This window comes from Kogia breviceps, chromosome 1, assembly GCF_026419965.1.
Source record: "Kogia breviceps isolate mKogBre1 chromosome 1, mKogBre1 haplotype 1, whole genome shotgun sequence".
In the NCBI taxonomy this organism is placed as follows: Eukaryota; Metazoa; Chordata; class Mammalia; order Artiodactyla; family Physeteridae; genus Kogia; species Kogia breviceps.
Genome location: NC_081310.1, coordinates 114125043 through 114152815, shown reverse-complemented (window position 1 = coordinate 114152815; position 27773 = coordinate 114125043). Strand labels below are relative to the sequence as shown.

The 27773-nt window shown below is 41.3% G+C and overlaps 2 protein-coding genes across 5 annotated transcripts in view; one reads left to right on the top strand and one right to left on the bottom strand.

Annotated features, from left to right (window-relative positions):
• The window catches only part of SYPL2 (synaptophysin like 2), a 42540-nt gene extending 32094 nt beyond the window's left edge, over positions 1–10446 (bottom strand). For both annotated transcript variants that reach the window (XM_067041474.1, XM_059043108.2), the window contains exon 1: positions 10069–10446. Coding sequence is in view for 1 of the 2 variants with exons in the window: in XM_059043108.2 (XP_058899091.2) it covers positions 10069–10093 (25 nt within the window). In the remaining variant the exon portion in view is untranslated. The remainder of the gene's footprint in view (positions 1–10068) is intronic.
• A 169-nt stretch (positions 10447–10615) lies between these two features.
• Positions 10616–27773, top strand: part of PSMA5 (proteasome 20S subunit alpha 5) — a 29286-nt gene continuing 12128 nt past the window's right edge. The window contains exons 1-8 of one of the 3 annotated variants that reach the window (XM_059043236.2): positions 10616–10764; positions 14987–15053; positions 21696–21822; positions 24237–24304; positions 25240–25347; positions 25489–25547; positions 26139–26241; positions 27463–27549. In XM_059043236.2, coding sequence (XP_058899219.1) covers positions 10736–10764; positions 14987–15053; positions 21696–21822; positions 24237–24304; positions 25240–25347; positions 25489–25547; positions 26139–26241; positions 27463–27549 — 648 coding nt within the window. In that variant the 5' untranslated portion in view covers positions 10616–10735. The remainder of the gene's footprint in view (positions 10765–14986; positions 15054–21695; positions 21823–24236; positions 24305–25239; positions 25348–25488; positions 25548–26138; positions 26242–27462; positions 27550–27773) is intronic. The other 2 variants (XM_059043331.2, XM_067041414.1) reach the window with 2 other exon arrangements.

Genomic DNA, 27773 nt, shown 5'->3' with positions numbered 1-27773 from the left:
CAGGGTCAGTTATCCTTGTCATGATGGTGAGTTCTCTTTTCACCTACTGGTCCCTGGAATAATGACTCCAAAGTGCCCCAGCAGCAGTCATAGCTTACAGTTCAATGGGACCTTTGCTGTGTCCCTTAACAGGAGTGCAATCCCATTGGGGACCAGTACCTCCAGCCTTATATATCCCAGATTTGTGGGTATGGGAAGCACAAAATTCTCTAGTGCGTCACTGGTAATAAAGGAAAATGGAGCTATTCCTGCATCCACTCCTTGGTTAGTGGACCCATGTATTTTTCCTATTGGGTTCATAAAGGCCTGGGATTTAATGTGTATAACATATCCTGAATGATAACATCTTGTTTTTTCAGAGTTGACTCTGAATGGCATTTCACTTGAGCCTTTAGAAAGCCATTCCAGCTCTTTATCAGGTCAGCTTTTTCTGGCTGGTGCAGTACTAGGTCATGGCTCCACTCTCTCACTTCTTTTACCATGAAGCAGTTGCCCTGGTTGGATGCTACATTATGCAGGATTCTGTGCCTGTGGATCAGACATTCCACAAATCCCAATTCAATAATGTTGGCTGAGGATCTGTTGGTGGAAAGGAAAACCCATATCCAGAATAGCTATCTATCACTCTGAGAATGAAGCACTGGCCCCCCCAGAATGGAAGGGACTCAAAGTAGTCAACTTGTCACCAAGTAGCCAACTGTCTCCTTGAGTAATAGTTCCATATTGGGGGCTCAGCATTGGTCTCTATTGCTGACATATTGGACATTTAGGCATTAGTAGCTAGATCAGCCTTAAAAAATTGGAGTCCATACTTTCTGGGCCCATATATAGCTTCTATCTCTACCACTGAGGCCACACCATTTATGTGCCCGTATTAGTTTCTTAGGGCTGCATTAACAAAGTACCACAAATTTGGTTATTTAAACAACAGAAATTTATTGTCTCACAATTCTGGAAGCTAGAAGTCTGAGACCAAGGTGTCAGTTGGCTTGGTTCCTTCTGAGGGCTGAGGGAAAATCTGTTCCATGCTTCTCCCCTAGCTTCTGGTGGTTTGCTGGCAATCTTTGGTGTTCCTTGGCTTCTCCTGCATCACCCTAATCTCTGTTTTTATCTTCACATGGCATTCCCTTTGCACATTTCTGTCTTCATATGGCCTTCTGTTTATAAGGATACCAGTCACATTGAATTAGGGGCCCATCCTACTCCAGTATGATGTCATTTTAACTAATTGTAACAGCAAGAACCCTATTTCCAAATGTCACATTTTGCTATATTGGGGATTAGAACTTTAACGTATGAATTTGGGGGGGGGATACAATATAACCCACAACAGTGCCCATCAGGCTGGTTCCAAGGTAGCCAATGATTAAGGCTGGTAATGACAACTGCATGAGTTATTTTCTTTACTTCACTGTTTAGTACCTCTTCCCTAGTGGGTGCAAAATATAATACAAAAATCTTCACACTTCAAGCCCACTCATGTATATTCACCCACAAGACTCTACCCTAGACCTTCTTATCTTTGGTCTTCCAGTCTTTTTTCTTCCTGGCCCCTTACCAGCGGGCCAGGCCATTGACACATGCCCAAGAATCTATATATATTCTTACTTCAGTCTGCTTCTCCTTATACACAAACCAGATGACCAGGGACAATGCTTCTAACTCTATCCATTAGGAAGATTTTTCCTCTCCACTATTTTTTAAAGCTTCTCAAGTAAGTGACTATAATGCAGCCACTATCTAACTTTGGCTTACACCCACATCTTAAGCTGACTCACCCATAAACCAAACTCAGGCTTTACCCCATCTCCTTCAGCTGGTCACGGTATTGGTGCAGTTGTGGTGGGTGACATGGGGGTCTGGACTACCTGGTCATGCAGCTTACAAGTACCTCAGTTGTGCTTGAGCTCCATCTCAGATGCACCATTTCCATCTTACAATAACTGCTGCTGGGTCCATCTGAACACCAAAAGAACTCAGGCCGTAACAGGCAGTTTTGGACACATGGCTACTTGGAGTCCCACAGTTAAGTGTTCGGTTTCTACCAAGGTCTAGTATCACATTAGTAGCTGTTTCTTAAAACATATATAATTCTCTGCTGCAGATGGCATGGTCTTGCTCAAGTTCCAGGGACTGCATTGTGATTTTTCCACTGAGGCTTACCATAAGTTCTGTCAGTTTGGGCTGTTATAATGAAATACCATAGACTTGGTGGCTTAAACAACAGACACTCATTTTTTCACAGTTCTAGAGGCTAGAAGTCTGAGATCAGGGTGCCAGCATGTTCAGGATCTGGTGCAATCCCTTTTCCTGATTTGGAGACAGCCACCTTCTCATTCTCACTCTGTGCTCATGGGGTGGGCAGAAAGTGCTCTCTGGTATCTCTTCTTCACCATCACATTGGGGATTAGGGCTTCAACATAAAAATTGGGCGGGGGGACAAATTCAGTCCATAACATTCCACCCCTGGCCCCCTAAAATTCATGTCATTCTTAAATGCAAAACACATTCATTCCATCCCAATAGCCGCCAAAGTCTTAATTCACTCCAGTATCAACTCTAAAGTCTCATCTAAATATCATCTAAATCAGATATAGTGAGACTCAAGGTATGATTCATCTGAGGCAAAATTCCTCTCCAGCTATGAATCTGTAAAATCAGACAAGTTATGTGCTTCCAAAATACAGTGTGGGAGAGGCACAGGATAGACATTCCCATTCTAAAAGGGAGAAACAGGAAAGAAGGAAGGGGGGATGCGTCCTAAGCAAGTTCAAAATTTAGCAAGAAAATTACAGTAGATCTTAAGGTTTGAGAATAATCCTCTGGCTTGATGCTCAGCCATCCAGGTCCAGTGGGGTGGCAGCATCACCCCCAAGGCTTTGCTGGGTAGTCCCACTCCCAAGGTTTCAGGCAGAAGCCTCCTGCCTGTCAAAACTGAGGCAGTGGCCCTGGTGATCATCTATCACTCTGTCCTGTCCAATTCAATAAATCTAACAGCCATCCTTCATTTTGCCCCATCTCTGTCCCCTTCAGTTCAAACTGGCAGTGCTTCTGCTCATGTAATCCTGTAAACTCATTATCAAGTGATAATCTCAGCATACCATTGGTATGCTGAGATTTTTTTTTGCAATATTTTTATCCATTTTTTGCAATATGGATAGGCTGAGAATCTTCTAAATCATCAAGTTCTGGTTCCTCTTTGCTTAACAATACTTCCTTTAATTCATTTCTCTCTTTTCACATTTTACTGCTAGCAATCAGGTGAAACCAAGCCCCTCCTTCAATACTTTGCTTAGAAATCTCCTCAGCCAAATATCCAATTTTATCACTCAAATTCTACCTTCCACAAAACACTAGGACACAGTTCAGCCAAGTTCTTTACCATTTTATAACAGAGATCGCCCTTCCTCCAGTTTCCAATAACATATTCCTCATTTCCGTTTGAGATTTCACTAGATTTACCTGTAATGTCCTTATTTCTAGCATGTAACTTAAAATTATTCCAGTCTCTACCCATTACCCGGTTCCAAAGCTGCTTCCACATTTTTAGTTATTTGTTACAGCTGCACTCCACTGATAGTATCTCTGTTAGTCAGGGTTCACCAGAGAAACAACCAATAGGAGTTAGATATAGATATAGATGTAGATTTATTACAAGGAATTGGCTCACATGATTAGAGAGGCTGAGAAGTCCCAAGATCTGCAGTCAGCAAGCTGATGACTTAGGAGAACCAATGTTTAGTTCCAGTCTGAGTTCAAAAGCCTGAGAACCAGTACACCAATGGTATAAGTTCCAGTCTAAAAGTTGGCAGGCTCAAGATCCAAGAAGAGCTGATGTCTCGGTCCAAGTCTGAAGGCTAGAAAAGACCAACGTCCTAGCTATGCAGTCAGGCAGGAGGAATTCCCTTTTACTGAGCTATTTTGTTCTATTCAGGTCTTCAATTGATTGAATGAGGCCCACCCACATTAGGGAGGGCAATCTGCTTTACTCATTCTACCAGTCCAACGTTAATCTCATCCAGAAACACCCCCAACCCCAACACACCCAGATAATGTTTGACCAAATTATTTGGGTACTCCATGTCCCAGTCAAGTTGACATAAAATTAACTATCACAAGCTCCAAAATGTATCTTTTCCCACTCCTGACACCTCTAATACAAAAGAGTCTACTGGAATATATGGCCAAGTAGCAGAGATGCTTGTACAGGAGCCTGGACCTTCTGAAGAGCCCTTCTCCTGTTCTGGGCCACAAAGTTGGAAATCTTCAATACTACCTGGTATATGGGCTGGAGCAGTATTCCCAGGTATGGAATGTATTGCTCCAGAACATAAAGAGAACTACCAAGCCCTGTGAATTCTTCTTTGTGGTAGGGGATGTAAGATGCAACCATTTTTTTACTTGGAAGGATATACTGGCACACCTCTAACCAGGGGACCCTTAAAAATTCACCAAAGTGGCAAGTCCTTGAATCTTTGTAGCATTTTTCTACTCTTTGGAGCACTGGTCTTACCAATACCTCCAGCATACTAGTCACCTCTTGCTTGTGCTTGTCTGACCAGCACAATATTGTCAACTACTGAAGCCTGCAGTAGTCTACAGTCATTCTCCAGGATCCATCTAGTTTCTGCAGGGGCCAGACTGGCTAATTAAGTGGAGACATGATAGGGACCATCCTCCCTCCACCCACATTCTTTAGGTCTTTAATGGTAGCACTAATTTCCATTATGCTCCTGGTACGTGATATTTGTTTTTTTAATTCACTATGTTGGCCCGGGGTGGGTGTTTCCACTTGGCCTTCTCCACTATGATAGCTCTTACTTCACACAGGTCAAGGATTTAATGTAGCTATCACTCCAACCGCCAAATATATCAATTCCAATTATACACAGGAACTGGAGAAATGACCATCGAGTCATAGACACAATGGACCCACTGTCAGCTGGACTTTAGCCAGGACCCCATTTACTACAAGGCCCCCATAAGCCCCCACTCTAACAGGGACCATGACAATGCTTTGGGTCTCAGGGTACTGATGTCAACTCAGACCCTGAGTAAATTTTCTGGTTATCCCTCTTCCCCAGTGTGTACAGTCACCAAAGTAAATGGCCACAGGTCTCTTTGGGGAAGGACTGAGGAATCATTACATGTATACTTGCTGCAGTGCTGCAGGATCTGCCACCTCTTAAGTCAATGGGTTTCAGATCTGCAGAGTGGCTCAAATCCAGACACTGAACAAGGGATAATGACTTTTGGTGCAGTGGGGGGGAACCATCCTCAGGCTCTTGCTTCTCCATTTTGGCCTTTTTTTGGTTGTAGATATTAACTTTGCCCCTAGAGATGCCAAGTTCTATATCCATTTCCACAATTCACTGTGGGTCAGGCCCCCTTGGTTGCCACACTTGTCAGATGTTGCTGGTCTTTGTCATAATTGTAGCCTCCTGGCTTCTGGTGACTAAGTGCCACTGTCTGGTCTCTCTTACTTGGGGGAAGGGGAATATCATTCCCATAGTTATTATGAGCCCCAGCTCTGTGACTGTTTCTACTGTCAGCCCAGGCAGCAGAGAACTTGGTGATGCTCTTGCCCCTCACCAGATTTCTGATGGCCTCAGTGAATGGTGTGTTTTCTGGGCCTTCCTGTTGAACATAATCTTCTGATGGGTCTTCTGGCTTCACACACCTATTCCTGCATGCCCACTTTCCTGTCTTTTTATTCATTCTTGCACCATATGCCAGGACAACTGAGGCATTTCTACTTTACTCAGCATTGGCCATCACTTTCTCTAGGTTTCTAAAGTCTCCTGGCATTGAGTTTGTTTCATCCCCAAGAGTTCTTGCCAGGGTGTTAAATCCTGTGCTAAAGAAAGTGCTACTAATTCAATGAATTCCTGATTGTCTAGTCTTATATTCCAGCCACTTCGATCAAGCAACCTCAAAATTCAGTTACAGGGTACTCCCCTGGCTTCTGTCTATATATGCGAGCTAATTCTTACAGCTCTTTGTATTTAATCTCTTTTCTCCGTTATCAGGCTCAGTATGTTCTCAGCTGGTTTTTTAAAAAATATAAATTTATTTATTTATTTTGGGCTACATTGGGTCTTTGCTGCTGTGTACAGGCTTTCTCTAGTTGCAGCGAGTGGGGGCTACTCTTCCTTGAAGTGCACGGGTTTCTCATTGCAGTGGCTTCTCTTGTTGCGGAGCACAGGCTCTAGGCACACTGGCCTCAGTAGTTGTGGAAGACGGGCTCAGTAGTGGTGGCTCGTGGACTCTAGAATGCAGGCTCAGTAGTTGTGGTGCACAGGCTTAGTTGCTCTGCGGCACATGGGATCTTCCCAGACCAGGGCTCAAACCCACGTCCCCTGCATTGGTAGGCGTATTCTTAACCACTGCACCACCAGGGAAGTCCCTCAGCTGGGTTTTGTTAGGATTTAACTCTAGTTACTGGCCTGGCAGCCAGGAGAGGAAGTAGGGGCAACTTCTATGTTGCCTTGTGGGGCAGTGGCTCTGCAGTGTCTTTCAGCATGCAGAGAATAATACGAAGAGGTGAACCACCTCTGCAAACTTTGAAAGTTCATGTGGGTTTGCAGAACTAACATCCTTATAGATGTCCATCCAGAAGTCCTATCCCTTGTTTCAGGTTTTTGCAACCAGGGCCCTGACCTGCTTTGGTTGCACATTTAAATGTCTCTGGAACTCTGTTGCTTCTATCACAACCTGAGTCTGTGACTTAACTGTGTCAACTCTTCCACTATAGGACATAAAAGCCTCTTTGTAAGCTACTAAAGAGGTTTTCTGTCTCTCACACTTAGCCATTAACCCAGGGAGAACCCTTGCTTTCTCCTTATTCCTTTTCAGAGTGTCAATACAACTTAGCAGTAACCAGCCAACTCCACTGTCCTTGTAGGCATGTTCCCACTCATATATTTCACATGCCTGAAATTCTATCTGCAAGGGCTTTCTCCACCACTGGGATGTTTTCCCAGGTCACTACTGATTAAATTTTTAGCAACTGGGTCACCGCCTTGTGCTAGGAATTACCCATGCCCCTATACTACTCAGGATAGCATCGTCTTTGCTTATGAGGTAATGAGTGTGCCAGTCCTGAAACTTCAACTTATTATGTTTTCTTGGACTTCTCCTGGCACCACTTGTGCTAGTTTGGGCCCTCTGAGAGGCAGTTGCCAAGGTGGGATTTGACATGTGTATTAGCCAGGGCTGCCATAACAAAATACCACAGACTGGGTGGCTTAAACAATAGAAATTTAATTCTCACAGTTCTTGAGGCTAGAGGTCCAAGATCAAGGTGTCAACAGGTTTGGTTTCTTCTGAGGCCTCTGTCCTTGGCTTGCAGATGGCCACCTTCTCACAGTATCCTCACATGGCCCTTCCTCTGCAAATATGCCCCTGGTGTCTCCTTACGTGTCCAAATTTCCTCTTATAAGCAATCAGCCGAACTGGATTAGGGTTCACCCTACCTAACACCTTTATTTTAACTTAATCACATCTTTAAAGGACTCATCTCCAAATACAGTCACATTCTGAGATATGGTGGGTTTAGGGTTTCAACATATGGATTTTGGGAAGGACACAATTCGTAACAACAGGCAAGATATTTTTAGGGGAACTATCTGTGAAAGATAAAAGGGAAGGGAGCAAGGGAAGGTGGGAGAGTCTGCAAACTGCGACTCAGGCCTGACACCTATGAAGGAGAGGGAAAAGAAAGGATTGAGAGTAGGCAGGGTCTCAGACCACAGCACAGTTTGAAGAAAGTTCAAGCTAGGCTGATGGGTTCTCCAGCCAAAACTGCCCATCAGAGACCCAAACATTACAGCAATGAAGCACATTAGCCATGTGCAGTCATTTATAAGTTAGACAGTTACAGGAACATAATAATTCAGTTTGGGGATCAGTTCTTACTGGTTTCTCCAGTAGTGTCTCCAGTCCACCCTGACCATTCTGCCACACTTTATTTTGCTCCAGGAGCCATGTGCCTAGCTCTCCGAGATGTTTATACACCTTTCTCAGTTTCTGAATCTAGCTCATTCTCTCATGCTTTACTCCATTCCTTTCCTTTCTGTCTTCTGTGGCTCATTTTTTTCAAAGGGACACCTGGTTCAACTTTTAATGAAGCATTTATTGAATGGAATTGATTATAGGCAAGAAACTATACTAGGTGCTGGATTTTTTTTTAATTTTTAATTTATTTTTTTTCTGCCTTGGGTCTTTGTTGCTGCACGCAGGCTTTCTCTACTTCTGGCAAGCGGGGGCTACTCTTCCTTGCAGTTCATGGGCTTCTCATTGCGGTGGCTTCTCTTGTTGCGGAGCATGGGCTCCAGGCGCACAGCCTTCAGTAGTTGCAGCATGTGGGCTCAGTAGTTGCAGCGCAAGGGCTCTAGGGCATGTGGGCTTCAGTAGTTGTGGCGTGCGGGCTTACTAGTTATGGCTTGAGCGCTCTAGAGCGCAGGCTCAGTAGTTGTAGCGCATGGGCTTAGTTGCTCCGCGGCATCTTCTGCGATCTTCCCGGACCAGGGATCGAACCCGTGTCCCCTGCATTGGCAGCCAGATTCTTTTTTTTTTTTTTTTTTGCAGTACGCGGGCCTCTCACTGTTGTGGCCTCTCCCGTTGCGGAGCACAGGCTCCGGACGCGCAGGCTCAGCGGCCATGGCTCACGGGCCCAGCTGCCCCGCGGCATGTGGGATCTTCCCGGACCGGGGCACGAACCCGTGTCCCCTGCATCAGCAGGCGGACTCTCAACCACTGCGCCACCAGGGAAGCCCCCAGCAGCCAGATTCTTAACCACTGCGCCACCAGAGAAGTCCGTAGGTGCTGGATTTTTATGCCATATTGGTCCACTTTCTTGGGAGAAAACAAGATTTGCCTTCTTATCCACAATCAGAGCTACCTGTGGCTCCCTTTCACTTATGATATATAGGGCACAAACACATTTACCCAGAGGAGTCTACATTCAAATAATCTTGTGAGACATTCACCACCACATCCGATATGAGTAAGGGCTGCAGAGCACCTTGCATCCCTGGGTGTTCAGGAAATACTATTATGCTCAAGTACCTATATAGGTATATAGGTAGTTACTATATATTAATTTCAAGAGAACTTCAAAAGAGAGCATACTGAAATTAACTAAAATTTTTTAATAGAAAGGCCACATTAAGCTGACCAGAAACCTTTCTTTTCTCAGAAATCTAAAAGGTCCCTGAGGATTGCCACTTAGAATTTCTCCTCAGTTTTATTGGTGCCAAACTTCTTATTGGCTAGGGACCACAAAACGAAATTCCTGTTGAATTCACGAGGGAAAGAAATAAATGATGGGAAAAACAGATGTCAATACCCAAAAGGCTTATTTCTACATTTCCCCTACCACTGAATTGCCTTGGTCATTTACAAACCTAATCTAAGGCTAAGTTATAAACTTAATTTGAGAGAGACAGGCCTGGAGAGGTTAAGGCCTTGACCAGTGGTATTTCTTCACAATTTTTTTTTTTTTTTTGCGTTACGCGGGCCTCTCACCGTTGTGGCCTCTCCCATAGCGGAGCACAGGCTCCGGACGCGCAGGCTCAACGGCCATGGCTCACGGGCCCAGCCGCTCCGCGACACGTGGGATCCTCCCGGACCGGGGCACGAACCCGCGTCCTCTGCATCGGCAGGCGGACTCTCAACCACTGCGCCACCAGGGAAGCCCCCAGTGGTATATCTTTAACCGGAATCGGAACCCTGGCGTTTCCCTTTCAGTCATACACTGCCCACTAAATGACTTCCTAACTGGCTATCTTTCTTGAACACATAAGTCATTTACAGTCTTTCTATGAAGCTATGAAGTTGCTCTCCTACGCTTAGGGAATGGAAGCATGAAGCACAAAAAAGACGGCACCGTCAGCCAATTCATGAATAACAGAAAAACAGTGAACAATTTGAATCTCACATCCATAGCTCTGGGTCACCAGGTCGAAAGCCTGTACTGGGGGCAGCGGGGAGGAATGGAAGGAAATGCTAGTAAAATTACCTTGACCGTGCGGAAACATGAAGACTTTCCTACCGACTAGAACTCACCAACTTTTCTCAACAAACGAGCCATGGGAGGGGTGTGCTGAAGCGACTGGACTCGCCCCCGGCGCCCGCTCAGACGCACCGGAGCGCACCTCAGCACCTCCCAAGTCGAGTCCTGGAGGCCGTCACACAGCACCTGGAGGAAGTCCGCGCCGGAGCCGGAAAAGCGGGGAGTCCCGCTAAAGGCCGGGCAGGTGGAGAGCGAGGAGAAACTGGGACCAACATGCTCTGGCGGAGACTGCGGGAGTCGGCGAGGGACCTATCAAACCAGGGTTCAGACACACCGACTCTCCATACAAGTTCCCTAGTTGCCAATCTTGGGATGGCTTCACAACGTCTCTAAAACGTGAACTCTCACCACACACCTTCCGTACCGAGCGCCCCTAGCAACCACCAGCGATTAAAAGCGGAAGAACGGACCTTTGTCCCGCCTTCTCTGGAACTACCGAGGCAGTGCGGGGGAAGAGCATTGGCCCAGTCACCTCGGCGGGAACTCCGACCAACCAATAGAAGGCAGGTACAGAAGGGCGGGCTGAAGGGGTTGCGAGCGCACGCGCAGTTGGTAACGGAGACTTGGCTGTGTGGTGGTGTGGGTGAGTTGGGTGCAGGTGGACTCGTCTTGGCCCTCAGAATCCCCGAGTGGCCGCTGCCGCTTTCTCCTGCCCTTACCATGTTTCTCACCCGGTCTGAGTACGACAGGTCTGTGTGGCTGGGGGAAATGGGGTGGGAGTTACGGGTCGGCGGGCCCGGGGCCCGGTCTGGGCCTGGGTTCTGCCGTGTCATGGGGGCGCCCCAGGATCCCGAGTCTGGCCCGGCCCGGGGATCTCTCGCCTTCCCCAGCCGCCCGTTGTGATTCCCCAGGCTAGAGTTGCGCCTCTCGGCCGCACTTGTCCTACCGCTGAGTCACTGCTGGGTCGTAAGTCGGTGCGGAAGCGTGAAGCTCCGCTTTGTGCTTGGGGAAAGAAGGCTGGTGCGCCGGGACTCCGACCTTTAACCTGGGAAAGGCCGAGAGTCACCCCTTCTCCCCTTCATCTTTTTGTGCTGAGTGTGACTGCCTTTTTAAAAATGTTAAACGTGTGCCTGGAAGGAAAAGCAATTAGAGATCACTTAATGGGTTTGATCATTTCAGCTCCCTTTTTCTTCTAGGAGGACAACCTCGTTTTCAGTTTCTTAGCTGTGGGAATAGAGCAGCCATTCCTTTGATTGAGGTGTAATGGGGCGTGATGTGATGTATAGTTTCTGCAGAAGCGCGAAGGAAGTCTCAGCTTTGCCCAGATATAGTGTATGGAGTCTGATTTTATGGGAACTGGAGTTTAGAGTGTTCTCAAGCGTTTTGTCATCATGCTGATTCAACTAGACCCAGGCTTTTCTGACTTTTTAAACAGTTTAAAGCAAGTTACTTTAAATGTGTGTTGAAGCCAGATCTGTCTTTGAAATCAAAGCTGTGAGATTGTTGTATTTGTATAAAACAAAAAATCTTTCAGAGCTTGGAAATGTTAAGTAATATTAAATTGTACATATTTATGCTGTAGACATTTTAACTTTCAGTTTCTGTTTTGATCAGTTATGTTTCACATAGCTATTGTTTTTTTTAAATTTTAAAGCCAGGAAAGGCAGATGTTTTCTTTGTACTAGATGGCTTGAGAAGCTGCATTTCTTGTCAAGTATATGTTGAACCTGTCGAAAGTTTTATCAGTTAGAACTACCACTTTAAGAAAAAAATCCTTTTACTGACTCATAGAAGATGTATGTGAAGTTTTAAGACTGACTCCTTAAAAAAAAAAAAACAAAAAACGGACTCCTTTTCCTACTGTCCTATAAAATGACTTTGTTAGTCAATATTTAGCTTCCAGAGCATTGAAGAGAATCATCTTTGGGTGATATAATTTTGAGTAAGGGGTGTGTATGATGGAAATTGTTATTCTTGTCAGCAAGCCTTTATTAAGGTTTTTGTGATCGTTTATTTAACATCTTTATTAACTGCTTTGTGTTACTTTTTTTTTTTTTTTTTTTTGCGATACGTGGGCCTCTCACTGTTGTGGCCTCTCCCGTTGCGGAGCACAGGCTCCGGACGCACAGGCTCAGCGGCCATGGCTCACGGGCCTGGCCGCTCCACGGCATGTGGGATCTTCCCGGACCGGGGCACGAACCCGTGTCCCCTGCATCGGCAGGCGGACTCTCAACCACTGCGCCACCAGGGAAGCCCTGTGTTAACTCATTTTTGTATGTTCCTAAAGAATGCCTAAAACAGTCCTTTTTTATTCACTTAGCTAAGGTACTTGAATGCTTGTCATATGGCAGTGAACAATATCAGGATCCTTTTTCTCATATGGGAGACTGTCTTTTAAAGAACTATTTACTAATGTAACTATAAGTATAATTCAGAAATGTGTTCATGTCATTAGAGAAGTTCAAATCAACACTATGGGAGTTTGATGAGAGAGATTGCATTCAATATTAGGGTATTATGGAAAACTTCAAAAGGAGCTAATATTTAAACTGAGCCTTAGGGACTGCCCTGGTGGTTCAGTGGCTAAGACTCCATGCTCCCAATGCAGGGGGCCCGGGTTCGACCCCTGGTCAGGGAACTAGATCCCACATGCATGCCACAACTAAGATCCCACATTTGGCAATGAAGATCCCACTTGCTGCAGATAAGACCAAGCACAGCCTAAATAAATAAATTTTTAAAAACATAAATAAACTGAGTCTTAGATGTAAGGTTTTAATAAATATGGAGATTGAGAGTGAATAGTTTTGAGGCAGAGAATATAGGATGAGCAAAGGAGGGGCAGTGGGAAAGCATACATTGTTCGTGTTTGCGAAAATTCTAGTCTGCTGGCACATATGATACACATGGGAATGGGGAAGATCTGAGAAAACACTATGGGGCTAGATACTAGATGGTTTTTAATATGAGGTTGAGAAGTTTGGGTCTTATTTTGTAGGCATCTGTGTGGCATAAATTATCATTTTAAGAAGTTACATAATCATAATTGTGTTGTATAGAGATTAATTGACTGGATTAGAGGAAAGAGGATCAATACCAGTTAGGAGGCTATTAAAATACTTAGGTGAAAGGTAATGAGGGCATTGAGAATGGAAGGGAGTGTTGAGTTACTGTGGGGGGGGGGACTGATTTGAATTGATATGACTTGGCATATGGTTAATTATGGTAAAGGTCATTCAGAACTTTATAGTTTGGGGAACTGGGAGATGCGAGGTGTTTTAAAATAAAAATGAAGTAGGAATGGCAGGAGATGTGGCTGATTTTGCAAGGATGACTGGATATTTCAGAGTGGAAAATGTCAAGTGTTTGGTTCTAATGGGATATCCAAATGGAAATGCTCAGGAGGCTTTCAGATTAATCAGGAAAGAGGTCAAACTGGTAATAGAGATTTGGAAGTAGTTAGTGCTTGACATAAATGAAATAACCCGGAGAATGTTTGAAAACAGGGCCAAGAGCAGAGCCCACATTAGGGAAGACTTAGTAATACCTCAACAGGATGAAGTTCCTGAATTAGGGTGAAAATACTGTATTCGTATTCACATAGTACTTTACACTTTACAAAGTGCTTTCATAATCTGTGCAATTCATTACCAATTGTATTATGACAGAGGCAGGATAGATAGATATATATTTTTTCATTTGAGCTAATTAAAGTTAGTAAGTGGCAGAACTAGAATTTAATCCCAGGTCTTATGCCCTCGGACTTTCCTCTCAGTGATTTTTAAAAGCTGTTTCTTAGAGTCCTAAATTTCCTTTTAAATGACATTAGGGATACTACCTCTAGGGAAAATGGGAGGCTGGAATGGTGAGATTCTCTTTTGACTCCTGATAGTTGAAAGCTTGGTCTTAGATTGCCTAAATTCTCATTCCAGTTCTGCCTCTTATATGCTGAGTGACTTTGGGCAAATTACTCAACCTCTTTGTGTCTCAACTTCCTCATCTGTAAAATAGTATCTGCTTTAGAATACTATTTCATGGGATTGTTTTGAGAATTAAGTGTGTTGTCATTTAAAGGTTTGTAACAGTGCCAGGCATATAGTACATATTCAGTAAATGTTAACTTGTATTATTATCTGTTTTATATTTGGGATACATATATATATATATATATATATATATAATATTTCTTTTTTAAAAAAAGAGTTTTTGATAAAACAAATTTGAAAACACTGCTCTATATCATCTTACACGTTATAAACTCCAGACTCCATAAACCAAGGAGCACAACTATTTTCATTCATTTGTTCAAATATTCTTAAAGTGTCCATTGTATGTGGAAAGCTTTTATAGCTAAGACCGTGATGCCTCTTCTCCAAAGGGATTTCTTACAGATGAGCAAGGAAAGGTTGGGAATTGTTTAAGGGAGAAGAGCAGTCTGGCATGTATAATGTACTGAGTGAATTAACTAGGTTAGGCTTTAGGAACTACAACAGATCTCAGTGTGTTGTTCAAATAACAATACTAATTCATACAAATAAATAGAGAAATGTCCCTGTGGCTGACTTTTACTAAAAAGTAAGATATTAACATCAAATTCACGTAATGGGAAGAGGATAAGGAGACATGCACATTTTCTTAGGAATTGCCTGATAGTTTTGGGGCATGAATTTACCAAAGGGATTCCAAATTGATTCAGGATTGAAGCAGAAAGTCACCTGCTTTCATTTGATCAGTTTGAAGATATTATGGGAGTGGGGCAGAGGTGTTCTATGTATAGGTTCCATTCTCTTGAAAAACTGTTAATGTACCAAAAAATAGCTACAGATTGTTGTGGGTAAAGGAGCATAAAGACTGTGCACATCTTGTAGCCATCTGAGCTAGATGTCAAGGAACTTGACTTTAGTGTCTCTACGCTTATTTTTTTCTGACAATTTTAATACCTTTTTCTTTTTCTTTTTTTTTAAATTATAGGGGTGTGAATACTTTTTCTCCTGAAGGAAGATTATTTCAAGTGGAATATGCCATTGAGGCTATCAAGGTACATTATCAAGTGGGGTAGTTTTTGAAATTTCATGGCAACTTAGTACTTTGCTGGCAGAACATTTGGAGTAAATGTGTTTTAGCTGTTCCTTTAGAAAATGTTCTTCATCTCCCTTTAATCAACCACAGTTAACCTTCTTTTTAATTTTATTTTTTTATTGAAGTATAGTCGATTTACAGTGTTGGGCACAATTAACCATTTGTATAACAATTTCAATCCCATTCCTAACAACTACTTTGGAACTTTTTAAACAAATAACTGCTTCATAGTTATGTAAGTAGCTTTTTCTTAGTGGGGTTGGAAGGACATGTTTGTGTTTATAAACTTCTTGGCTATAAAGAAAGGGGTCTAGAATTCCTGAGTTAGCACCTGGGAGATATTTTATCATCTTGAACAAATCATTTAACTGATCACCTGTATTCTTGTTGGTAAATTTGTCAATTTGTACCAGACATTTTGGGGTCTGAATAAGAGATATTTCCTGTAATCTAACAACAAAATCGAATAGTTCAAACCAGTATTCAAAAAATTAGTTAGAAAGTAAGCTATTTATACTTAAAGTTAGTTATATGGGATCTTCTATTTGTTGGATTATGGATAATCTGAATTCTGCTTTAGATCTAAATTAGGTTGTTTAGGATAAGGTCCAGGCATCAGTATTTTTAAGGACTACCTCAGTGATTCTTAGTGTCTAGCAAGGGTTGGGTATCACTGATCTAGTCCAACTCTTCACTCTGTTTCAATCACCTCGACATCCCCTAACAGCTTCTGTTTTTATAGATCTAGTGACAATATTTTCTCAGTAGATAGCTCATTCTGTTTGGAAACAGTTCATAATGGTTTAGAAATTTATCCTTATATTGACTTGAAAGTCTAGCTTCCTGAAGTTTCCTTCAGTTGGCCCTAGTTTTGCCCTTGAACCATACAGGATGTTTAAACCTCTTCCATAAGACAATTCCTCACATATTTGAAGAGAACTATTGTGTTTCCCTCTAAGTTACCTCTTCTAGAAAGAGTGTATTGGGGGAAGTAGTTGTATGAGAATCTGGAAAGGGCAAAGAAGATTCTTAGTTGAAGACATAGAAGTGAAGGTGGAAGCATTGTAGTAGATAGTGGGCAGAAAACGATGGGCCAGCTACAAAAAGTGCCTGTTTTCTATTTCTAATCATGTGTGCCCTATATTTAAACCATATGTTACTATGAAGTCTGAGATTATCACAATTCCAAGCTGTAGCATTTATTTTGAGCCTCAGCTAAGATAATAGTTCTATCCAGATGTGCAAGTGAAGAGTAATTTTCAGTTTTTTTGGTTCTCCTTAAGCCCCTTAGTGCTAGTAATTTCCATGTTGCTTAGAGATAACAAGATGGTATCTGATCTCTGTAGCCCTAGTTTGAGCTAGGATGGAGTAGTGCCATTAATGTATGCTGCTTAACCTGTGTAAAAATTCATACTCTTGGGCGTTGAAACAACCTTGTTGTTGTCTTGGCAAGTTAGCCAATGTGAAAGCAATTTGATAACTATAAGGATTTAGTGGTATGAAAGGAGCTGGAGAAATGACTAAAAATGGCTGACAAATAGAAACTATCACGTAGAGGTGCTGTATGGATGGCATGGGTGAGATATAGCCAGCTGAGGTGGGGGCAAAGTGCCTTTTAGATTGGGGGAGGAAATGGAAATCTGTTTCAGTATCAAATTTATTGTATTATTCTGAGCATCTGGACATTGGTTACTATGCTAGTGAATTATATTAAATAAATAATACATAGTCAGTTCAAATGTTCCCTTTCTTCCCTTCTCCGTCTCCCCAGTCCCAACCCAGGGTAGAGGTAGAGTATAGTTAGAATTGTAATATTGAAATGTCTGGGGATAAATGTAATGTACAAGAGAAAATTATCTTGATTTTGATATATTTTGTAAAATAGCCTGTCTCAAAATATTGACCCTTTTTTGGAGTAGAAGCATAGAAATCTATTTTTTAATTAATTGATTGATTGATTTTTGACTGCATTGGGTCTTCGTTGCTGTGCACAGGCTTTCTCTAGTTGCAGCAAGCAGGGACTACTCTTCGTTGTGGTGCTCAGTCTCTAGGTGTGCAGGTTTCAGTAGTTGTGGCACATGGGCTCAGTAGTTGTGGCTCACGGGCTATAGAGTGCAGGCTCAGTAGTTGTGGCACATGGGCTTAGTTGCTCCATGGCATGTGGGATCTTCCCAGACCAGGGCTCAAACCCGTGTCCCCTGCACTGACAGGCAGATTCTTAACCACTGCACCTCCAGGGAAGTCCTAGAAAGCTATTTAAATTGGAGGCCAAATTGAACAAGTTGAAAATTTTTTCTTGTGCTATGAGAACTTCCTCCACAAAATAATTACAGGGACTATTGACATTTTAGAACGGATAATTCTTTGTTGTGGGGGACAGATCTGTGCATTGTAGGCTGTTTAGCAGCGTCCCTGGCCTCTACCCATTAGATACCAATAGCACTCACTCCTTCAGTTGTGACAGCCAGAAATGTCTCCAGACTTTGTCATTTGTCCCCTAAGGGGTAAAATGGCTCCCGGTTGAGAATAACTCTGCTAGATAAAATTTTAAGGTAGGTATGGGGACTTCCCTGGTGGCGCATTGGTTAAGAATCCGCCTGCCAATGCAGGGGACACGGGTTCAAGCCCTGGTCCAGGAAGATCCCACATGCCGCAGAGCAACTAAGCCCGTGAGCCACAACTACTGAGCCTGCGAGTCACAAGTACTGAAGCCCATGTGCCACAACTACTGAAGCCCACGCACCTAGAGCCCATGATCCACAGCAAGAGAAGCCACTGCAATGAGAAGGCCACGCACTGCAACGAAGAGTAGCCCCCGTTCGCCGCAACTAGAGAAAGCCTGCACACAGCAACGAAGACCCAATGCAGCAATAAATAAATAAATAAATAAATAAATAAATAAAATTTTTAAAAAGTAGGCATGAATTCTGTTCTGCTCTGTTCAGTTGGAGATTCAAGATCAAGACACTATACATAAAACAATTAGAGGACAACTAAGTGCCAAATTAAATTCTCTGACAATGGTTTCTGACTTTTTAATTTTACAGTTGACCCTTGAACAGGGCAAGGGTTAAGGACACCGACCCTCTATGCAGTCTAAAATTGCCCTATAATCTGTTGATATAGTTGGCCCTCCATATCTGTGGTTCCTCATTCACCCAACCACAGATCAGTACTATTGTATTACTGTTGAAAAAGAAAATCCACATGTAAGTGGACCTGTGCAGTTCAAACTTGTATTGTTCAAGGATCAACTGTATTTTTAAGCCATATGTGCATATAGTTTTAGTCAGAAGGTAAAATAGTTTTATAAACCTTGTAACAAAAGCAGAAATCCCTGAGCCTGCCCCTCTTTATCTTCATCTTCTCAGGTGCAACATTTTAAAGTCTTCTAGCTAATTTTCTTGGCATTTACTTCCATATCTCTAAGATAGGAACACAGACTTACATTTTTTTCACCTAGGTATTATCCACAGACTTTTCATTATGAAGGATGACGATTTCTGCCCCCAGTGACACACAGATATACAGTTTCCTACTGGGGTAGAGATAGGGCAACCCTCTCAATGTATATCATATCTATCATAATTTTGTTAGATCATTAGTCAACATTTCTATTGGTAAGACTATGTAAATGCTTTTCATACCTGAGCCGTTTTTCTGTTTCTGCACAATAGTGTTTTCCTGAGAGTTTATAATTCTCTTTAAAAAATTTGCCTAATTTAGTATGTAAATATCAATAATTCATCCCCAAGGTCTCTCCAAGTTATGTATATCCTCTCAAAACACTCAGGCACATTAAGTATCCTGTAAAAGATTCTTAAAGAAATCTTTGAGCCTTTGACTAGCTCTAATCTGGACTGGCTCTCTGGGCCAGCTGCACAGCTGTATACTTAGGATCTTATATCATCATCCTCCTAGGAACTTTCTTTAACTCCCTCTTGCATTAGATTGCAAGTCATTTTCTTTTTTGATGTATTCCTTCAATTTGGTAGAACCCATTCTCCAGTGATTTCATAAGAAAGTATTTTCAATTTCCAAGCTTTTTTGTTTTTTTTTCCTTTTTCTTATTAGTGTCCTGTTCTTGTTTTACGGATGAAAATACCTTTTTCAAGGACTAAAAATTTTTTTCTTTAGATTTCTTTTTCCCCTTGAACAAGCTAGATTCTTTAGAGATACATATTTTTAAACTGCAGATCTTTACCCATTAGTGGGCACTGAATCAATTTAGTAGGTCATGGGAGCATTTCTTTTTGACATGGACTGGAGCAGTAGATCTCAGAATGCTTTGCTCATAGTATTGGTGAGTGTTTTCTTTTCTTCATGAAACTTTGTTTCTATTATATTTATTTCTTTGTATCTGTTTGTGTATTTTGATCATGATATAAAGTATATTTCTTAATGTAGATTTGGGTCAGAAAATTTGAAAACTACTGCTCTAGATAAAATTGCCTCTTCTCATTTCACGCCTGGAAGGTGTTTCTGCCTGCTCGCTTCTGAGAGCTGAGCAGGGAAAGAAGGCTGGGGTTCTTAACATTAAACTTGTCGATTTTTACTTAATTCCCCTGTTTTCCTGTAGTACTCTGCCTTCGATGGTGGCATCCCCCAGTCTAGAGACCCTCTGTTTTACTCTCTCCAGAGTCTGCTACAGGATTGGGAGTGGGGGCCATCATCTAGCTTTACAACGTAGGGTAAGAGATCTGGAAATCTGTCTTTTAAGCAAACGTTGAACTAATTTTATAATTCTTAGCTGTTCTGTTTCTATTTCCAGAGGTCCTTATTGCCACCATTCCCTTTTTGGGGGGTCCTATGATAGAAATCAGGTTGTTCCTTGACTTTCTTTACTACTGGCTTAGGATTTGGATTTCTCAGGTTTGCTAAGTAAGTAATCACTAACCCATGTTCTTTCTTTAAAATTTTGTGTCTGTGTCTTTGTTCATTCTCTTTGTCCTAGTGGATTTATCCAGTCCCCGCTTAAGCCTTTTAATCTCCTATTCTCAGGCTTGGAGAAGGAGTAGAGCTAATGTATGTATTCAGTCTACACCTTTACTTAGAAGTAAGAGCACTCATTTTTTACATAAAATTCTTTGACATTTTATCTCTTGTAGTTATGCATGTACCATTAAGAAAATATACAGTGAAAAGCAGGTATATATATTTAATAACACTTCTAAATAAAGTCACAACTTTACACATTTGAAAAATAATATGTATATGTATGAGACATGATCATTCAGTCTGCATGCGTTTTAAGCATGTTATGCACAATGATTTATGAAATTCTTTGGAATACTTTGCAATAACAGACTCCAGGAATCTGATGCTCACACTGATAGTCATTGCTTTGTAGAACTAAATAAATATAGTGATTTACTGTAAGTAAATATAGTGATTATTTAGAGGAGAGAGCACGTATAGTCATGGAAGTCTTTATGAATGATGGGTGGAATTTGGATAGGCAAAGGGAAGAGCGTATTCCAGGTGTGACAGCATGGGCAGAACAAGGGTAGCGGATAATATGGCATGAGAAAATGGATTTGGCTATACCTGAGGGATTTTACTGGAGAATGATAAATAATAAAGTTGGAAGAATAAAGTAGGATTAGGTTTTGAGGACTCTGGAAGCTTACTTGGATTTTATGTTACAGGCAGTGTAGAGAGATATTACTTCTTTAGAGAAGGAGAAGTATAATGAAAATAGCATTTTATTATATCAGTCAGGCCATAACATGAAAGATACATTGGGAGAGAGAGATTATAGGTGGGGAGGGCTTCCCTGGTGGCGCAGTGGTTGAGAGTCAACAGTGAGAGGCCCACATACTGCAAAAAGAAAAGAAAAGAAAAAAAAAAGATGGGGAGACTAAGTTGGAGGCTATTGACGTAATCTTGGCATATAAAAAAACAGCTAACATTTGTTGCTTGTTTATTATGTACAAGTTACCATTTTAAGCATTTTATGTATGTGTGTTTACCCCTCTTGATGTGTAGGTATTATTATTATCCCCATTTTGTAGATAAGGAAACTGAGACAAAGAGGGGTGGGTGACTAGGATGGTGACATGGAGATGGAGAGATGAAATCAAGCTATATTGTAGACTACTAGTGACCTTGAAAGATATTTTATGTTGGTGGTGGTGTTTCTTTTTTTTTTTTTTTTTTTTTTTCTTTTTTTTTTTTAGTAAATTGCTTTTCTGGAGGTCACATAGATTTGAGGGATATCACCTTTTGGAATAGATCAAGGTAGCAGAGGTAAAAAGATATCAAGTCCAGAAAAAACAATAGAATTGTATTACTTCTTGCCCACTATGTTTAGAACTTTAGAATCTGCCCCTCTCCAAAAAACTGGCATTAGAGTTGATCATTTTTCCAGACATTTTCAAGACCTTATTGAACTTCCCCTTTAGAAGCACAAAATTCTGTAAATCAGTGCTCTTGCCATTGACAGGAATAGTACATTATTAGGGTGCTCCTTATTTTCTCTGTGTACTAGATATGGCTGATTGAAGCTTCTATCATGTGAAGATATACAGAGAGATTCCTGGTGAGTATGTGAGACTGTTCTTTGACTTCTATATGATAACCATAACCTGTTTCTCTTTAGCTTGGTTCTACAGCCATTGGGATCCAGACATCAGAGGGTGTGTGCCTAGCTGTGGAGAAGAGAATTACCTCTCCACTCATGGAGCCCAGCAGCATTGAGAAAATTGTAGAGATTGATGCTCACATAGGTAAGGAGTAGGAGAAGGCTGTTCTGTAGGATCTTGCCTGGGTTAATCAGTCTTCTTTGATGTTTCAGGGGAGGTTCATTAGGTGAACATCTTATCCCTTGTTAGTTATCATTTTCCAGGTAGTAGGCCATTGTGCATAATATAGGTAGTAGGAAGCAGTTATAGGATTCACCTACTCCCAGACGTTCCTTTCTCCCTCAAATTTATACTTGGCAAATGTGATGGTTATTGAAATATGTGAAGGTTGAATCATAGGCCAGCTCCCTATGATGGCTGGGTCTTCATCGATGCATAACATTAGGAGGCTACCTGGAGCAGAGGATTGTGTGGGAAGGTAGGGGGGTCCACTAAGGAAACAGAAATTCTTAAAGATCTTCAGAGTGACTAAGGTGCAGAGTATAAGGATGATAGACTTTGATCCAGATCGGTACTCTTCCTCTGTTTTCAGATTTATCGTTTCAATCTATCTCCCCTCACCTTCCCTTCCTCCCTTTTTTTGGGTCCCTGTTAAATTCACCTGCCGTGGCTTCTGGCATCATTGTAGCATGATGAGTAGTTCTACTTATTTATAGCATGGCATTTTAGTTGACTGCCCACATTTACTTAACCTATCTAGTCATCTAATTACTGAAACATTGATAAAATAATTAATTGCTTGAAGGTGTCAGAATCAAATGCCATAGTGACTCAGGGAGCTTGACATTATCTCTTTCGTAGATATAGAAACTGAGATTTAGTCTTTTAAGATTAGAACATTGTATCTACTTTATCTGAAGCCATCTACCTTTTGGAGGTAGGTCAGTGTCACTTCATTCAACAAATTGAGAACCTATTATGTGCCAGATTTTGTGCTAGACACCAGGGGCCCACAAAGAAATGAGACATAGTCCCCGTGTGTTCCAGGAGCGTACAGTTTAATCACAGATGTAGATATGTAAATAAGTCAATGCAATTAAATGAAGTAGGTATTAAGAAAGGCTGTAGTATATGCTTAGTAGGGGTACACCGGAGGAAACAATTAGTTTTCCCTGGGGCCAGTGGTAGTGAGGCTTTCAGAAAAGGATTCCATAAAGGTGATGTTTGAGCTGAACTGAATTCTAAAAAGATAAGGAAGTGTTTACCAAGTGAATAAGTGTCTGGGTGTAGCAGGGGAGAGCTTTCTGGTCAGAGGGAATAGAAAAGAGCAAAGCTATGGTAGTGTAAAATATAAAATACCCTGGCACATGCAGTTTGACATGACTGGCCGGTGGAATGTGGCAAGAAATAAGTCTGGGATCAAACAGTGGAAGTCCTTTTTACCACACTAAAGAGTTTGAACTTGATCCTTTTGCATTGATGGCCAAGGTTTTAAGCACTGAGGAAATATGATCAGATTAGGATTTGAGAAAGACCATTCTGATAGTAGTGTTGAAGGTAGAGTGAAGGGGGCTGAGACTGGAGGCAGGGAGACCAGGTCAGAAATTTGTTTAATAGTCCAAATAAAGAGATTATGAAGGCTTAACCAAGGTGGTGGCCAGAAAACAGAGAGGTAAGGACTAATACCAGACAGGGTAATCAGACAGCGATTGATAGAATTTGGGATTCAGTTGGTTGTGAGGGCCAGGGAGAAAGATGGAGCCTAGAAGGGAAATGAGTTGAGACTGTGGTCTATCCAAGTAGATATATTAAGGGAGTCATTTGGCTTTATAGGTCTGAAATGTGGGAGTGAGACCCAGGCTGGAAATTTAGATTTGAGTCATGACATGTAAAGTCACAGCCATAATCTTGGCATCTTGGGCCATCTCTCATATAACTAGTTTGTGTTTGGTCAGGAAGTGAAAAGACTTGATTTTCTTCTAGGGTCTTCCATTGTAGCTCATAGTGAGATAGTTATTTTTTTCCCTTATTTCTCCTGTTGGACTGTTAGTGCTTGCTTAGTTTGAAAGTGCATCACGGGCTACCAAAGAGTGCTGAAGGAATGCTTGAGGATTGTTTCTGTGCTGCTTACACAAAAACAAATTTGGGGATTTTATGAAGAACTCCTCTATTGGAACCAGTGCTATTTCTGGAAGGACATTAGAAGTAACTTTGTTACTGTAGTCAAAATGTGTTTTAGAGCCTAGCTTTGAATATTGATTTGATCCCTATCCTCAACGTGTGGAACGTGTGGAAATTCATGTTTGATTAGCTGCTCTTCTCTGTCTCCTACCTTAATAGCTGGACTTCTGTGTCATTATGAATGGTTATTATTTGTTAGTGATATAATTACACTTGTGTTCAGTGCAGATAATTTCCCATCTGATCTCTTAGATATATTGCTATGGGATTGCTGAATGGCTGCCATAGTTTCACTCCAGAATTTCAGTATTTCCTGAGTGGATGAAAGAGTTCTACAAGGATTTGGCTACCAGGTCACTGTTGCTTTTACATTGCAGGTTGTGCCATGAGTGGGCTAATTGCTGATGCTAAGACTTTAATTGATAAAGCCAGAGTGGAGACACAGGTAAAGTTAGCATCATCTCTCCTTTTTGCCATGATGCTTGTGTTCCTTGTTTAGTGATGATATAACTGCCTGGGCTGTACTGCAGGTATCTGTGTTAATATCAGATGTAGCTCTTGGGAGTGATTTTGGGTAGAATCCCTAGTTACAACTTTCTGAGGCTTGGAGTCTAGCCATCCAACCATTGCAGCTTTAAGGAAGCCCTGGTAAATAGTGCTGACAGTCTCTTGCTTCTTTTTGACTTGCCTTATATAAAGCAAGCATTGCACTGCATTCTGTTCCCTAATTGACTTTCTGTGGGAGCACCATAGCAAGAGGTAGAAATAGCTAAAGGAATTCTCACCCCAACTGCCTTTGCAGCTAGGCTTGCAAATGACAGCTCTCCTGTAGTGAGTAATGATATGTACCAGGTGATAAATGCTGGTTAGGAATACCGATTTTTTTTTTTTAAACTGAGCTCCTGCTGCCTGCAGAGTAGTAGACTGGCAAGAAAAAAATATCTGATTGGTAAAAATTTTTTTTGTGCTTATTTGCAGGTTTGCTGTCAGTACTTACGTAAGAAAAAGTCATTTAATTTAAACTCCCAACAGAATGATAAGATAGGGCCTTTGAGGGAAAGCAGCACTCAGCTATTAGCCTTCACTTTGTGAAAAGACTAGATTTGGTGCTCTGAAGGGTTAACTCTGTTTTTCAAGGGAGCAATCCTCTCCCTTGAAAAGTCGTCATTGCTTAGAGTTCTTTTGGTATAACTTTATTTCCAGAGCTATTTCTCTTCCTCTCATGCGGTCCCAAGCATTTGAGTTTAGTGTTAAGGAAAACACACCAGAGCTTGAGCATTCAGTTTTAACCACAGTTCAAAGGGATGTGTGTGGTGAGATGGTGGGCTGCTTTTAATGCCATTCTTACGAAAGGTAGACCATGCTTTGCTCTTCTTTTAGAACCACTGGTTCACCTACAATGAGACCATGACAGTGGAGAGTGTGACTCAGGCTGTGTCAAATCTGGCTCTACAGTTTGGAGAAGAAGATGCAGATCCAGGTGCCATGGTGAGTTTGATGTTTGTGCCAAGCTTTCTTGCTGTCCTGTGGAACTGAAGACATTTGTCCTTGGAACATGTCTTTCCCGTCTCTTCTTGCCCCCCTACTTCGTAGCTATTTATCTTAATACCTCCTGCTTTTTGGTTCTAGTCTCGTCCCTTTGGAGTAGCACTGTTATTTGGAGGAGTTGATGAAAAAGGACCCCAGCTGTAAGTACCATTTGGCCATTTTTTTCCTGCTTCCTTTTTGGGAGAATTATTTTCATTTGGGATGGGACTGGTTGTTTAAATCAAGTGAGAAGATTATTGTAGAGTTGTAAAAATGAAGGGCTTCTAATTCTATAAAGTTCATTGTTTCTGTGATGCTTACACAAAAACAAATTTGGGGATTTTATGAAGAACTCCTCTATTGGAACCAGTGCTATTTCTGGAAGGAAATTAGAAGTAACTTTGTTATAGTAGTCAAAATGTGTTTTAGAGCCTAGCTTTGAATATTGATTTGATCCCTATCCTCAAATAGTATTTAGATAGGCATACATAAGTGTCATATTTATATATACTGTATATATAAAGTATTCTTATATATACTTCTCTTCTAAATCCCTGAGGAAATTATTATTAGTTTTCTTAAACACTTTTTAAAAGATCTGGTTTCTCTAGCCATAGAACATCTTTTGGATCTGTGCCTTGGTATTTCCTTGCTGCAGGGCCAAGCATTTATATTTTTTAGTGAGATGTTTGTTACATAAAATGCCACCGTTCTTAAGCATTTTAATCCTCTTCTTTTTGGTTGTTTTGCAGGTTTCATATGGACCCATCTGGAACCTTTGTACAGTGTGATGCTCGAGCAATTGGCTCTGCTTCAGAGGGTGCCCAGAGCTCCTTGCAAGAAGTTTACCACAAGGTAATTAAGCATTCTCATGACTTCTATTATCTTTTTTTAAAATCAGGGTATAATTTACATACAATAAAATGCACAGACCTAAGAGTTCAAGTCTATGAATTTTGACAATTGTATACACCATTGTAACCAGCACTTAAAACAAAATATAGGGACTTCCCTAGTGGTCCAGCGGTTAAGACTCCATGGTCCCAATGCAGGGGGCCCCAGTTCGAGCTGTGGTCAGGGAACTAGATCTCACAGGAGGCAGCTAAAAGGTCCCACATGCCACAACCAAGACCTGGCACGGCCAAATAAATAAATAAATAAATAAATAAAAATAGATACATATATATGTAGCACACTTCCATCACCCTGCCCCAAAATGCTTGCCTCCTCTCCAGTCTCTTCCCCCCTTTCAGGCACATTTACCGTTGTAGATTAGTTTTGTCTGGTCTTTCTATGAATAGAATCATATAGTTTGTATTTTCATGTCTGCCTTCTTTTGTTCAACGTACTGTTTTTGAGATACGTTTGTATTTTTGCACATTTCAGTAGTTTCTTTTTATTGATGAGTGGTATACCATGGTATAGATGTACCACAATTTGTTTATCCTTTATCTTCACAACTTTAATTAGCAGTTTATATTTCCTAGTCTGGCTCTCCAAGTAAGTGGGCATTTGGTACTTTTTATCTTCGTGGAATGGGAAGACTTGGTTTGGGGTAACTCATTGTAGTGGCTGAAGTCTTCCCTACTTGTCATTCAGGTGGTTCACACAGGGATGCCTGCTTACATCAACCTCTCCTAGTATTGCTTTTACGTGTGCAGGAAATTAGGTACAAAATGGGGTAAGCAAAGAGCAGATTTTCTAAACCATTGGGCTACCTTCTAGATCATTTGGGAATTATTATTCACAGGATATCATCAATATTATCTTGCTTCTAAATCAAAAGACAATAACTAGAGAAGTCTAACTCTTTCCCCTTCTTCAGAGATCACTTACCATATTAAAGTTGGTAACTTTGTTCTGGTTCAAAATAAGACTTTTTTTTTACTCTGAATAAAGGTACTCTACTTATTTACCTGAATTCTGGAGATACTTATAATGCACTGTACTTATTGAGATGTTTGATTTATTAATATTTGCTAAATCATTTTTTCAGGGAGATATAGGGGAAATCTTTGAAGGAAGGAGGGATTATGTACAATTAATGGCTACTCTTCTTACCCTCTTTGTTTCAAGTCTATGACACTGAAAGAAGCCATCAAATCTTCACTCATAATCCTCAAACAAGTAATGGAGGAGAAGCTGAATGCAACTAACATAGAGGTATTTTTCTGTTTTATTCAGATATCATAGCTCTCATTGCTGAAGATCAAGATAGTAACATTTTTGTATGCTCCATTCTTAAGAAGTTATTATCCTATGAATAAGCAACTTTAGTAACGTGGTAATGGCAGAAGCCAGAATTTGGTGAGTTAAAGAATAAAAGGGAGTGATGAAGTGGACAAAAACAAGAATATGCTACCTTCTCAAGAAGTAATTAATGTCAG